Source organism: Lipophrys pholis (assembly GCF_963383615.2).
Source record: "Lipophrys pholis genome assembly, chromosome: 19".
Taxonomy (NCBI): Eukaryota; Metazoa; Chordata; class Actinopteri; order Blenniiformes; family Blenniidae; genus Lipophrys; species Lipophrys pholis.
Genome location: NC_137647.1, coordinates 11,913,632 through 11,929,718, shown reverse-complemented (window position 1 = coordinate 11,929,718; position 16,087 = coordinate 11,913,632). Strand labels below are relative to the sequence as shown.

Sequence of the window (16,087 nt, the reverse complement as noted above, 5' to 3'; positions counted from 1 at the left end):
GGTGTACAAGACGGTTCCCTTTGTTTTCGTGACCTGATTCATACATAACATGTCGTCGCACAGAGCATGAACGCCTCACCTGCAAGCCCACCAGTGGTTTATTCAGTGACTCGTGCTCCATTTAGAAGTTTGCCCCATTGCCCGGCCCCGCGATGGAGTGGAGGAGGGAGAAAGGAGGAGCCATCTCCTCTCTGTTGTACATGACCGCTGACAGAAGGAGTGAGGCAGACAGAGTGGGGAAGGACGGCCATGATTAATGTGGAGGCTGTGTGGACCCAAGAATATCTTCCCACTGCCCTCCATCTTAGCTAATGTGACCTGCCATATGGGTCACTCATTAGAGTGTGTAGTATATATATTATAGTGTTCAATTTTACTGTAAGGATCCTATAGCTTAAAATTATAACATCTTATCCATTGCTTCCTTTTGTTTCTTTCTTTTATGTTGTTGTTGTGCTTTAACCCAATTATTACTGGCTCACTTTGTTCATTATCTTTATTAAAAGACTCAAATGTGACTTTTACTCATTTCAATAGAAACGAGTCTGATTTAATATGTTCTTGAAGTTATACTGTTTTTAAATGGACTTTTCACATGCTAATATATTTCAATATCCTTTTCCCTCTCTTTCCCTCCAACACCATTCATTCCTTCACCTTTTTTTATACACTAATTCCTCCATAAACCCCTTCCCCCTTTCACTCCCCATTCTGTTAATATATTTTAATTCTTATCACTCTCTGCCCTGACCGCCCCTTGCTCTTCTCACGCTCCTCAGGTACATGATGAATGTGACGTGGGATGGCAGAGACTTGTCATTCACAGAAGACGGATATCAGGAACATCCGAAGCTGGTGGTCATTGTTCTCAACAAGGAGAGAGAGTGGGAAAAGGTAGGATACCTGAGTGGTACGTTGGGGATGCTTTCTATTTCTTATACAGCATTTAGTCAATTGAATTGGAATTTGCATGTGCACTTTTCAGTTCAAAATAGTGACAAGTAACTAATGCCCAGATAGTTTTGAATTATGCTGCGGCAGTTTCTAATTCTGTTATGAAGAAGACGAACTAGATTAAGAAGAGATCTGTCATAAAATCTATATAAAAAAATTACACACTTGCTAGTATTGCATGTTTGTGTCTTTTACTGCTTCCGGCAATAAAACGTTAAGGCCCTGTTTATGCGTCAACAATTCAAGTGAAAATGTGTTGTTTGTAGCCTTTTCCTTTCAGAAACATTTCATGTTTACACAGCAACATTTTGAAAACGATGTTCAAAAACACTCGATATAGCTTTTATGTTGGGCCACTAGTGGGTGCTTGTGATTGTTTTGGTAATACAACCACACACACACACATGCTCATAGAGAACAATAAGCCCTAAACATTAACAATGGTGAGTACACTGACTTTCTTATGGACTGACGGCCAAGTTGGATTGCTATTCCGGTTGAGTCCCAACTATAAAACTACCAAGTCCCTGGAGAATATGGACTGATAGTCACAACACCATGCAGTCCGCCATTGCCGTTGTCCAACAAATCGCACATGTGCAGAAGAACCTTTACTACGGCTATGAGGTAGCGTTTCAGAAGTGTTCTGTCTCCTCCCGTTTACTCAGAACATTTTCACAAAGTCCCACCTTGGGAGCCATTTTCAAAAAGATGCATTTTCAGTCGCTCCGACCACCATCGTCATGTAAATTGACACCCAGAACGCGACTAAGATTTTTTTTGTTTTCACGTGAAAACATCACGTAAACGGGGGCCTACGTTTTATGCTGGACTTTTATGTTTTTGCCTGACTTTCCAGAGAATATCTGCTGTTAACCATTATCATAACTGATGTTATGTATAATCTTATATAATAGCGGCTATGAAACACTCGCATTTCTCTGAACTATGCTCGTGAGCTTTGACCTTCATCATCATGCTGCCTTTGCATCCCATTCGCATTTTAGAGCTGTTCCAGTAAGTTACTTCCGTTAGCTGGTGCTCTTTGTAGCCAAGGTAGGTAAACATCGGGAACCAACCAGGTGTGTTGTCAAACAAATGAACCAATGCATTTGTTTCCTAATTCAACTATTACGACATGAACTGTACATAAATGTTTCTTTTTTTGCTGCTATTTTCTGCTAAGCTCTTTAGTAAGGTGATCATTTCAATACAACGAACAAGCTGCCATTCTGAATTCATCTACTGGTTAATCCAATTCTTACCTTGCAAATCAACACGCTGGACAAAAACTAAACACAGAATCGAACATGTCACCTCTGCCCCATCATACAGCGCTTTAGTGATCAATGAGCTCATTTACCAACAAGCGTATAGATTTCTTTAACTGGGTAATGTGGAGACGCTTCCATGAAGAATGGCTTCTGTACATATGTGACTCAGTATTCTTGCCATCGTAATGGACTTTAAATGGCAGCCATGCATCTTTATACCTACGTCTGACTGTCTCACACTAACTTAAATAGCCCATATTTAATGTCCCGATAGCTCATACTTGGGTAATGGCGAGGCTGAAAGGAGAGGTCTGAGAGAAGCATGATAAAAGAGAGAGGTGTAGCCACAGGAAATTTATGAATAGGAAAGAAAGGAGAGAAAGCTAATTATTTGTTTTAGAGTCATTGTCTTTCCATTCATTTAGTTTGTCAATTTACCACATCCCTTACCTTCTACTGGAGTCTTTTGGACTTCATTTTTCACTACATAAACATTTCAATCATTCACTGTTTTGATCTCTTTTTTCGTCCTTTTCTTTTCTGCCTTGCCTCACAGTGCAGGTCAGATAATCTCTGTACTCTGGTCTTGTGATCTCTGATCGCGGCTCAAACCGCAGTTAATCAAGACCCGAGACCTCTGTTATTGAGGTGGCGAAGGGTCACCGCTCCCGTGTGGGTGTGTGAATGCGTGTGTATGCGCGTGCATGCGCGTGCGTGTGCGTTTACCCTTCTACGCTGGTTATTGACAGAAACACTGTTCTTAATAGTTTCGCTGCTGGTCGTTATTCAGGTCACATCCACATGTGTGTGCGCGGGCGCGTGTGCTCCACTATGCAGTTTAGTTTGCTGCAATGTGCACAGTCTCTACATAATCCTCCCAATCTTTGGGCTTTTACATATTTCATACCTGTACACACCAGCGTGCACAGACGTAGGCACACGCATAATCTTCTGTCAGTGTGCCGAAGAGAGGAAGGATGTTGTTGTGAGTCTGTGAAATTGATCAGTACCACTTTACTGTGGTGCAGGGGAAGAGACTCAAAGGATGAGAGACACAGAAACTCAAAGTGGAAACATAATTGGGAGTTTCTCTCTCTCTCTCTCGCTCTCTCTCTCTCTGAAGCTGCTGTCCCACCCATGCACCAGAAATCAGCGGCAGAGAAAGAGAGAGAGAGCGAGAGAGACTTCCATGATGATCAAGAGATAAAAATGCTGTAAAATATGGATATGCACTAAAAATACAAAATGTGTCCCCTTGGGGCACACGAGGTAGAGACAGGGAGAGAGGAGCGATATGGAACAGTACCGAGACAAGAGAGCGATAGAGACAGATGGGCCAGGGTAGCGAGAGCAAATGAGCTTGAAGAACGGGAGACACAAAGAGAGAGAGAGCGAGAGAGGCAGAGGAAGAGAGAGGTGGAACGGAGCCACCAGCATGTGTGTCATTTCTGTTTTTTCCTCCCACTACAGGTGTTTAGCACTCAGGTTTCCAAAGCCTCCACACCTGCTCTTCACTGCAGCACACACATGCTGCTGCTTTGATTAGAAGTTTGCGCAAGAGCTACTTTTGAAATTGCCACACCTGTGTCGCTGGATGCTCCATGTGATTGGATTTTTCTTTTTTTTTTTTTTTTTTTTCTTTTCAAGATTGAATGATAGCCTCTCGATAACGTTCACAGAAGTCACAGTTTATAACAAACCATGCAAGTATATTCCACTCGAGCAGAAGGCTGGAACTTGTGCAGTGATGTGGGGAACCTACAAAATGTTAGTCAAACTGTATATTACTTTAATTCAAGGATTATTGTGAATCAAAAATGTGGCTTTCTTTACATATTTATGCTTTAATCCCCTAATGCCAAACACGGTAAGTGATTTTCTTAAAAAGAAATTAGGATCTTAAGAAGCTTATATTTTATATTGTTTTGCTAAGATAAATCAACTTGTTTGATAAAATGTGAACCTTCCATACCGGGAGCAGTTCACAGGGCAAACAAAATGTGACAGAAAGATATTTTCTGCTAACTGCATCTGTAGTCAAATTAAAGATACCGATTCACCTCAAAGAGAAATCTTTGGACTTTGGGAGAAAATTGAACCAGGGATATTCTTGCTGTGTGGCAGGAGAGCTGATCACTGCATCACTGTGTGTTAAATGAAAATCATGTATATGCATAATAATATTTTTTCTATATTCACAGTCAATAGTTTATATTGCTGCCTCCTCTCAAATTTCAAGTTGGTGTGAAGTGATCACTGCAGAGGCAGGTATTCCCGTATTGTTTTTTAGATTTGACCCATTTCATCTCATCTTTTAAAGAAAGAGACTGAGGCCTCTTCCATGCCGTCCCAGAACGATCAGTTTATCTGAGGAGGGTCTCAAGCTAGAATACGTCAGGCTTTATTTTGAATCTTTGCTTCATATGTATACGACTATTTTTTTTCTTGATATTTCATATCCAAGTATATTTCTCAAGATTACTGGTATGAGTTATTTACACTTCAAACCACCAGTTAATTTATCACAATTCATTACAAGGATTTAGCAGACAATGGTAACCAAATTCTGAGCTCCCATTGCTTCAATACCTTTGTTATATTTGACTTTGCAAGAATTTAACACAAGTGTAAAACCGGTATCGCAGCGTTCATGAAATTACCAGCGCACCATATTTTCTTCCTGCTCAACAGAAATGTAAACATGCCTTTTATGCTTGGTTGAATATTGTGTTTCCGTCACTTACAAAAATCCAAACGACTTTAATTGCTTTGAGTTACAGTACAACTTTACCAACTGAATGAGAAAAGTGTATTTACCGATCACAACCAGGATGTTATGTTTTATTCCTGCTGAGTCGATGGAGTGTGTAAATTGCTTCAGGAACTGCTGTGGTGTTAGCAGCCAGTTCACAAAATAATTATTACTGACAGCATGGGATTTGTGCTTGGAGAATCACAATATGGAGAGGAGAGACTCACAAAGGCCTGTGTGCACACGCCCACACCTCCCAGTCGACACACGCACACACACACACACACACACACACACACACACACACACACACACACACACACACACACACACACACACACACACACACACACACACACACACACACACACACACACACACACACATACATCCACACATACACACACACATGCCTTTGCAATCCGGGCATCACTTTCGTCTGAATCCTAATAAAAATGCTTCACTTTAAGGAAATATGTCTGAATCAATGGACGCAGTTTCCGCGCGCTCCTCCACTCTGTCATTCCCTTCTTCCCTGCCCTCATTTTTTTCGCACACAAACATTGGCGAGCACATGCACGCTGACACATGCAAGCAGAGGCAGCACACACACGCACGCACGCAGACACATTTTGGAGCAACTGCAGGAGAGGGAGAATCTATTTTTCCAACATAATTTCCTCTGACAGGAGTGACAGATACTGTTTTATGACTGAATGGGTTTCTCCACGCTATTAGGAACTCATTCTCCCATAATGCAACTTGCCACAGCAGTAACTCTCCCAGTGAGACTGGCACACAGAATGTGCTTAGTGTAAGTTCTCTGACCCTTGTTTTTTATTTATTCTTTTATGATGCGCTCTCGCTTACTCATCGGGGTTTTTAGTTTATTATTGCCCTTGGATGTGTGCAGAGGTCAGGCAGAAGAAAAGAGCCAGTGTGAGGGAGATAAAATAGAGAAATTAATGTAGGTTCAAATACCGAAACCCTAAAAGGATGAAGAAGTAACAATAAAAGAAGGCATGGCTGGGATAATATAAAAGATAAGCAACGACATGAAACGAAGCAATAAAAGATGCAGAGAAGCTCCTCTTCGGGGGCAGAGTGTCATCTCATCACCGAATGGCTCTAAATCGGTTGCAGAGCGATGATGCGGTAAGGTTGCCACCACGAGTTGTTACAGTGCAGTAATCCCATGGGAACTATCATTATAACCTCCCACTGGCCTCACTATCATATCACACACACACACACACACACACACAAAGATACACACACACACACACACGCGCAATACGTTCTATTCACCGTATATGCTTAATATCTGGTATTACATCCGGGACGATTCAGCATTCTGCTGCCCAGTCGGTCGATAAAGAGAATCCTCCCACCTCTTGAGGCATTAATTTATAACCCCTCTTTCTTTAATTAGAGAGAAGCAGCAACTGGGAGGAAGAAGGAAGATGAGGGCAGCAGGACAGGAAATGTGAAGACTTGCTGAAGTCAGCTTTTCTTGTCCTCCTCTTTTTTTTCCTGATTTTGTCAATCATATTTTGTGTGGAGCATTAATCTCTCCTCTGAGTTTATTGACTCACCCAACCAAATTAAGACCACTTCCCAAACGGTATATAAATACCCGAAGGTTGAAGTTTATCATGTTTGTCTACTATATTTGCTTTGCGATGTCGCTAACTAGCCAGACGGAGGGTTGAAAAAAAAATCTCAGTGTAATTTTTTGAATAAAATGTTCAGGACACGTTGCTGGAAAATGATAATGTATCCATTTATTGATCCGGGTGTCTTCTCTGCTGTTTCCTTCATCAAATTCATTTGGAGTCACCAAATTACACTCACTTGCGTCCTTTTTCGGCGCGTTAAGAGAACCCACCCACGTTCAGTGTGAAAATCCAACCCCCACTCAGAAAGGCTCAGATTCGAATCGGGGATATCCTCGCTGTGAGATGCACAAGCTCTATTGAGAAACAAAGTCTGAACTTGTTGTACTTGAATTCCTACCAAAAGCATATTGTTATTAATCATCTCACTTCCTCCAATTTCCATTTCGTAAATAACACACACATACATGTATACTGCATATGCATGCAGTCACTCTCTTGTGAAATGCAAAACAGCCGGGCTAAGACAGACCGACAAATGCGGCCGATTCCCTTGAGAGTAAAGGTGACACACAAGAACCGACACATGCCACCGCAGCGCACCGTCCCGCCTCTTTAACACAAATGCCTCCGCGGGCATGTGTGCACGCGCGAGTGTGTGCACGGTTTTGAGGGATGTAGCCGACAGCAGAGTGAGCTGTTGACAGTGGTGGCGACTAAAAGCGGAGAAGAGACTCTAATCCCTGTCAGAGGATAGAAAACCACTCAAAGCAAAACAATTAAAATGCTAATTTCTCTTCCTCCTCTCTGCTCGCCTGTTAATGACTTAGGAAAACATTCAGGCAAAGCAACGTCTGTGCACTTATATGTGTGTATTTGTGGGCAGCAACGACTGTCTGATGATTCGAGGGTCAGAGGGGTGGCAGATTAGCATTAGATAATATATGAGTAAATGTGCCGACTGCACACATACACATGAGACAAAGCAGTGATTCCACTCTTTTTCAATTTGCTTCTGATTGAGGGATGTCCATGTGTATGCGCACAAAGCTCTTTGGCCATAGCGTCAAACACTCAATTCTACAGTACAAAAAGTGAAAAAAAAAAACCAGCATCTTGAAGTAAAGGGAAAGAGTGAGAGTGAGGTTTTGTCTTTTTCTGGCTCTTGCTTCATTAATAATTAAAAAGTCAAGCAAAGCTTTGGTGCCTGTTGCTTTATTTTTTTCTCTCTCTCTCTCTCTCACTCTCTTCCTTCTCCGTCTGATGAAAACATAGTTTACACACACACACACACACACACACACACACACACACACACACACACACACACACACACACACACACACACACACACACACACACACACACACACACACACACACACACACACACACACACACACACACACACACGCTCACACACAGTGAGTATACATTCACAGACAGATGTGGGTGAGTAAAGAGCATCCGTAGAGGAATCGGTGACATCACAGCTCTAAAAACTTTTTTTAAATATTTATGGAGTCGCGGCGTTATCATGCTGTAACACTCCCTCTCTCTTTATCATGCGTGTGCTTGCATCCATGCTGCTTTCTCAGTCTGTTTCCTTGTCATGCATATCTTCACCTCGTGATTTCTTATATATTATTGTGTGAGTACACTACTGTAGCATGTATTATAGCCTTTGAACAACATAGAGTAAATGTCAGTTTCAAATTTTGAAATGTATCTATTTTAATTAATGAAACAAAAGAATAAACTGAAATCAGACACTTCTTAATGATGTTTATCCACCTCCAGCAGATCAACTCAGTAAAAACTGTCTGATTAATGATGTGTAACATTTTACAGCTTCCCTACACAAAAACCAGCCTCCGTAAGGACATTATAGAATCTATTTCATCTCTATTGAGTGACAATATATAATGTTCCTACTTCTAGAGCCCTAACAACCTCATCGATGTACCCAGTTGATTATTGATCTTCTGATTCCTTCCAGATGGGGAGACTGGACAATGGCAGTCTGTCACTTAAGTACCCGGTGTGGCCGCGGTTCAACTCCTTCGGTGATGCCGAGCTCGATGACAACCACCTGTCCATCGTCACATTGGAGGAAAAACCTTTCGTTATTGTGGAGGACGTAGAAAGGCTCACTGGGACCTGCATGAGGAACTCCGTGCCCTGTAGGAAACATATCAAAGAGTAAGTCACACAAGCGTGTGTTTATGTATGAATGTGGCATAGACAGAATCGAGCCGGGGAGAGTATTTGGTACAGTAAATTGGGTTTCAGTTTGTTTCCATTATACCTAAATTCTCACATGGTATTATCCTAGAGTAATAATTAGTTTCACCCTCCAGGCATTTATTTTTTATTTTTTTTATAGTTCTTCATTAAAATGGAAACAAAAAGGGAAAAATCCACTCAAGGAAAAGGCATCCACCTGATCCTTATTCCATGATTATTCATCCCAGATAAGCTAACTAATAGATGATTAATGCACAAGATGGAACAGGTAATTATCACCATGAAAAATTTCAGCTATATTCAGTATTCATTAGCGCCCCATCAAATGCCAAGAAATGTACAACTAATTTCATATAAATGTATATGAGGTTCTTATAATCTTGAGCACCGTGGCTGTTTCTTCCTGTGTGCGCTCTCCTTTCTCCTCCGAGGTGGGAAAGAGGTGCAGTGCTCAATCTATGCAGCAGCTTCTTTCCTCCCCCTGAAAATGGAGGCGAGTGCTGAACTCAGCAATTTACTTCCTTCCCGACCAATTTTCTCTCTAACACCCAAATACTTGCAGTCCTTCGCTGTGTTATGTTCCTGAAAGACACACATGCACAGTGTGTGTGTGTGTGTGTGTGTGTGTGTGTGTCTGTGTGTGTGTGTGTGTGTGTGTGTGTGTGTGTGTGTGTGTGTGTGTGTGTGTGTGTGTGTGTGTGTGTGTGTCTCTCTCTCTCAGCGTGGCTTGAGTGCTGCTGAATCAAAGCATGTAATTGGTTTGTAGATAATTTAATAACCCCACCCCCCACTGGAACGCACACATTCATGAGCCACACTTACAGTTAGATTGGCATGTCTGATACACACTTTGTGTCATTCTTTCCCTGCAATAATCTGTAAGTGTGCAAAGTCCCTCGCTGTAACTGCGACAGATGTGCACACACACACACACACACACACACACACACACACACACACACACACACACACACACACACACACACACACACACACACACACACACACACACACACACACACACACACACACACACACACACACACACACACACAGCCAAACAGAGCTGATTAAGCACTAATAGGGTCTCGGGGAAGAGGCCGAAAGATATTTCCAACCAGAATCACTGTGAAGTAGGGCGGTGGATAAAGCATCTCCAAGGCGCAACGCAAACACACTTTCACAATCTCGTACACACTCTCTGTTGCCACATGTCCACTCACTCACAGGCCAATGCATTCGACTGCGTTCCTCCCTCCCACAGCGCAATTCCCACTCAAGCATCCTTGTTGTCCATTTGGAGAAAGAGGGATAGATGGGGGGGTGGGGGGGTGTAAGAGGCAGAAAAAGAGGAGTGGTTCAGGGTCGGAGGAGTATCCATGCATGCAGAACCAGAAATTCGCTCATCCAGGCTGGGCCTGAGAAGAAGTCACAACCACACTAATGCACAATCGCACAGAGACACACACTGCCCTCTCTGGAGACCCCTCAGGCCCTGTAGTGTTTCTATATCAAGTTGGCCTGGCAACTTTGCAAACAGCCTCTATAACATCACATGCTCTCCCTGCCTGGACTGTACTGCGAGCTGCCTAAATGAGTACACAGTGTTCATGAGTACAGCTATTAAAGTTCTGGCCGATATGTTTGCTCTGCCAGCTGAACCTGCCACAATCTGCCAGACTTAATGGTCCTTATTTCGGTTACTGTCAAAGTATTTACTACATGGCTCCTTCTCTATTCTAACATCATTTCATCTTGTAGTTACATGGCAATTTTTCATTATCATAACTACTGCTCAGATTACACATGGACAATATTGTAGTTAAACAATCCATGTTCACAATACACTCTCCCTGTTTCTGTGATTGATCTGCTCAAAGTGAGCGTTTTCAATCCACTTTCCTGATCTTGTTTTTTTTTCTTTTTTTTCTTGTGTGCAGAACTTATGCTTTGACTGATGCAAGTCATTTAAGTGCTTTTAAGATGAAAAATAGACCAGCTGCATACTGAACCGCAAGCCACTGCCTCCTTCAGTCCATCCATCCACTCTGTTGTCTCTTACCGTCGTGCTTCAGTGTACTCACTTTAATCCAGTGGACCGGTAAACAAAAATGTAGAATTGCAATATATTATTTGCATTCCCATAATTAAAAAGCTTTTTATCTGAGTAAGGCAGAGGAGACAATACCCATATTGAATTTAATGAAGAATTAGACGTACTTAGTACTTTAGCAGGTGCTTATAGATGCAATTCAGCTCCCTAATTTGATATTTAATCATTTAAAAGCTGCTGTAAATGATTTCTTGTTACAATAAGAAATCCCGCAGGGCGAATGTGCAAAGTTTCAGGAAAAGTCATTCACAACTGCTGAGTTATCACCGCTTGATACAATTTTCTCTCTCATGTCAAATTATTAGACCATAAAAAGTAAATGTCTCTCTCTCGTGTGAAGTCAGGGAGGAATTCCACTTGGGGAGACATTTGTTTGACAGATCAATGGCGACTAGTGAGAGAAACTTGAAGCAAAAATGACTATTGTTTTCCCAGCACCGATCTTTGAAACCAACATAGTTCTGCCTACGAAGGAAGCTGCAGTCACAGCTCAGTGTGTGCGTGTGTATGTGTGTAAGTGTGCACGTGTGATTTTTCTCACTTTCCATCAAGTTTGTGTCCACGTTGTTAAACTAAAGGACGAGGTTATCGTCTTCTAATTAGCACACATCTGAAAGTTAAATGCGACTCCCAGGTGGCTGTGAATTGATGCACGCATATGTGTGTGTTTGTGTGTGTGTGTGTGTGTGTGTGCGTGTGCTTGCGTGTGCGTGAAGAGTGTGTGAACTCTCCTGCTCTCAAATTCATGAACGCAGATGGTACAAGGCTTACAGATGCAGCGCCGTCAAAACCTCCTCCTCTAGGGACCGAGTGAGAAGGAGAGAAGGAGCATTTTTTATGTTTTTTTTCCTTCAGTCATTCCTGATTTGAATGACCTAAACTTAAAGGTGAAAAAGTCCCAGGGTGATTTTTGTTCATTGGTGCAGTCATACAAATTTAACAAGAGAGATTAAAGTGGCACTTTTTTTTTTTTTTTTTTTTTTTTTTTTTTTTTTGTGGTTTTGAACTTAAACAAAACATGATTAATGTAGCCTTAACGAGACAAAAACAAGTAAACTGAAATGAAATCGCATGCTGCTTTGTTGCCTTGTTACCATGTTTAATGCAGAATGTATAAAATGTTTGTTTTCTTTGTGTTTTTTTGCAGTAACACAACAGAGGCTGGTGGAACATATATCAAGAAGTGCTGTAAAGGTTTCTGCATTGACATTCTCAAAAAGATTGCCAAGTATGTCAAGTTCACCTATGACCTATACCTGGTAACCAATGGCAAACATGGCAAGAAGATCAACAATGTCTGGAATGGGATGGTGGGAGAGGTAAGAGGGTTGCTTTCATGGGCATACCTGCGCCAGTGGGCACAGTACTCAGTTTGAAATCCCTCCAAATACATTAACATGTGGATAACTTGTTTGCCTCTAGCCCTGAAGGCTGCAGACTATACAGCAGTTTATCGGTGCTGTAGAAAGAGCCAGTTAGTGATGACTCTTGGTTTCTAAACAAAGAGTGTTTGTGAAGCTGCATATTTTGCTAAATGTTCACAGCAGAGAGAACGTGTCCTCTGAGTCATGAAGCAGCAGCACAAACAAAAAATCTTATTTACTTCTTTGAATGGGTTTAATTATCATTGACTTGAAGGTAAAGTCCCAGAGTTCATTTTAAGGCTGTAAACTTTATAGCTGTCAGTATATTTTATGGTTGACTTGAAGTTCATATGGCATTCATCATACGCAGCACAGGCTCCCATGTGTGAAGCGATTGTATTAAAACAGTTTATTGATGCAGTTACTCAAATTTAAAATCTCATGCTGAGATTTTACAGGCATTTGTGTTCTAGTCTTATTTTATAGTTTTATCGTGACATATACTGTTACAGATTTGTATCATATAAAAAGATGCACCAAACTGTCATTTTTAACATTGCAGTCTCTTTGGTGGGTTGTATGTACTGTTGCGTTTGGATTTCAGATTGAGTTTAATATGACCTTTCCCTCTATTCTTATTATTGCTCCTTCATCCCCAATCACCCCTCTCCATCCTCCCCTCCCTTCCAACCCTGATGATAAGGTGGTCTATAAGAAAGCCGTCATGGCCGTCGGATCTCTGACGATCAATGAGGAGCGTTCTGAGGTCATCGATTTCTCCGTCCCGTTCGTGGAAACTGGTATCAGCGTCATGGTCTCTCGTAGTAATGGAACCGTCTCCCCGTCAGCCTTCCTTGGTAACTGTCACTGACTCACTCTTGCTTTGGTGTTGGACTCAGGAGAGTATGTAGACCAGGACTGTCTTGTTTGCTTCTTTTTTTTCAGCTTCTGTGGTATTTTCTTTGCGTGTGTGTGTGTGTGTTCCCTGAGATACTGAACTGACAACATAATTCAGTTCAGTTGCGCAGCTGTCAATACTTTCTCTTTCATCTGAGGGATTTAGCTCCACTCCAGCTTTCTGACACAATGACTCTTACTCACCTGAGAGGGACTTAACCACAGGGCTTCAACCTCACGGACTGTGGATCCAGTCATTTAATGCCAAGTGCCTCCGTATCAACATTGAACTATCTGCACACATTACATGATGGTATGGACGCAAACGTGCCTAAAGCGAAATGCCAGCAAAGTAATCTATAAACTTTGATGGAGAAACACAAGAATATGGCCGCACACACAGGCACAATGGCACACACGTAGGTACACATGCTAACATGTATGCAGAATGCAGTTAGTGCTGTGAAAGTGGCAATTATAGGGGCTTAGCAGGAAAACCCCATAATGGCCGCCTGCCAGTACACACATACTTCACCTACTCACACAGACACACACACACACACGGACACGGACACACAGTGCACGGCCGTGTGCCAACAGTGGTCTCCCATACATTAGAGCAGAGTTTAATCTCTGCAGTACTCTTGTGAGCTCGGAGGGAGGACAGGAGTGCTGACACCAGGCCTTTCTATACTGTACCCCCTTTGTACACAGTCAAGTAGGAGGTGTGTGTGTGTACGTGTGTGTAAATGTGTGCAGTAGCTTCAGTAGGGGCTCTGAATCTACAGCACCCAGCCTGCTATGCATGAAGTTCCTTAATCATCGTGTGTGAGTGCATATGCAGGATTAAACTATTCCTGCAGTTCATGGAAAGACAGAAAGAGGATAAGAATGAAATGAGCAAAGTGATGTGTAAGATGTGAAAATTGAGCACGTATTAATACTTAATTCCTGTCTCCTTTATTTTTCTGTCTCTTTCAGAGCCATTCAGCGCATCAGTGTGGGTGATGATGTTTGTGATGCTCCTACTGGTGACTGCAATGGCTGTCTTTATGTTTGAGTACATCAGTCCTCTTGGCTTTAACAGAAACTTGGCACAGGGAAAAGGTAAGCAAAGGCATCAGGGACATGAATGCTGTCCCAACCAATGAATGTACAATACATGATAATATAATCCAATTTATTGTCCCCGTAAGGGAATTTTATGGGGGACAGGTTTTCTCATTTTCTCATCTGTTTTGCTGTCTTTCTTCTGTCCTCTCTATCAGACCCCCATGGCCCTTCCTTCACCATGGGCAAGGCCGTGTGGCTGCTGTGGGGTCTGGTCTTTAACAACTCTGTGCCTGTACAAAACCCAAAGGGAACCACCAGTAAGTTCATAGTCTCAGTGTGGGCCTTTTTCGCTGTCATCTTTCTGGCTTCCTACACTGCCAACCTGGCCGCCTTCATGATCCAGGAGGAGTTTGTTGACCAAGTCACGGGGCTGTCAGACAATAAGGTAATGAAGAGTTTTTAACATTATCCAATACACAAACATGGAAATACAATTGTTAAATACTCAATTGTTAAAGTGGGTCGTCTTCCACTACCAAGGTTTGGTGGCTCGATTCCCCATCTTGCCATGGCCATGTGCCAAGGTGCCCACAAGCAAGGCACTCTTGAGACCCAGTTTCCTTTGATGGTGTAGAAGCACCTTGCATTTACTTTTTGTATGATTGTTTGCTCAAATGGCTGCATTTGCCTTTTATATGGTGTATTTTCAAGGTTACATGATTGCAGGCTTTGCAAAGATTCAAACAAGCTTTACCAAAGTTATTGCAACGCTATTACTTACCTTTTAGTACAACGGTATCAACGTACATCCATTATTGAAACTAGCATGGTAGTGGTCCTTTTGGGATTTAAGTGGTACTCAGAACCATTTGCTGCAACTGTGGGGAAACTTGTACATATGGTGTATGGGTAAATGTGTATGTGTGTAGATATACACAGTGTGTATATATATATATATATATATATATATATATATATATATATATATATATATATATATATATATATATATATATGAGATCAAGTAGAACATGCTGATCTATCACATCATACATTTTTAAACAATAAAAACTTAGATAGTTTCCATTTATATACACATTTCTGTTCAGTACCTAATATGGAGAAAAAACGGACATGCCCTTGAAAGACTACAGATTTAAATATTAAAGTAAAACGTCAAGACAAGGTAGATGAATAAGAAAAACAAGACAAAATGGGAGCATATTCTTGAGGACAAAGATATAGACGTATGTGTAGATATTACCATGGGGAGTCAGGCAAAGAGGGATTTGACAACCTACAGAATGAGAGGAAGGAGGGATGGGAGCGGGCGGGGGGCGGGGGCGGGGGGGGGGGGGGGGCGGCGGGGGGTACATAAACTGGCAGGAAGGCTACTGAGCACCCGCGAAAGGCCAAGACACACAAGATGGTACAAGACAACAGGTGGACAGATATGGGTCAGGTTGACAGCTGAGGTAGGGAAAGGAATGGCGTGAGGGGAAGAGATGAAAGCCAAAGCTATGATATGGAAAGACAGAGACGACAAGTTAAAAAGAAACCAGACAAAAACGACCAGATATGTTCGCTAGAGGCTGGACAGCAAGCCAACTGTTACAAGTTTATAGTGCATTGTTTGATTTTGGGTTATATTAAATCAAATTAGCTTTCCGTCATTTAAGACTCTTTGGGTCAGTAGAAGGACATCATAATAAACCTTGTAGATCTGTTTTTGGTCTTGTAACAGATAGTGTTTTGTATGACTTAAAGTACTGTACAATTTAATTGGATTGTGTTTCATGTATGTAAAACAACTTATAG

At 41.8% G+C, this 16,087-nt stretch overlaps 1 protein-coding gene across 1 annotated transcript in view; it reads left to right on the top strand.

Moving 5' to 3' along the window:
- Window positions 1-16,087, top strand: part of grin2aa (glutamate receptor, ionotropic, N-methyl D-aspartate 2A, a) — a 146,216-nt gene that overhangs the window by 108,984 nt on the left and 21,145 nt on the right. The window contains exons 5-10 of the mRNA XM_080488682.1: window positions 780-894; window positions 8,595-8,797; window positions 12,103-12,274; window positions 13,023-13,176; window positions 14,198-14,323; window positions 14,485-14,714. Coding sequence (XP_080344808.1) covers window positions 780-894; window positions 8,595-8,797; window positions 12,103-12,274; window positions 13,023-13,176; window positions 14,198-14,323; window positions 14,485-14,714 — 1,000 coding nt within the window. The remainder of the gene's footprint in view (window positions 1-779; window positions 895-8,594; window positions 8,798-12,102; window positions 12,275-13,022; window positions 13,177-14,197; window positions 14,324-14,484; window positions 14,715-16,087) is intronic.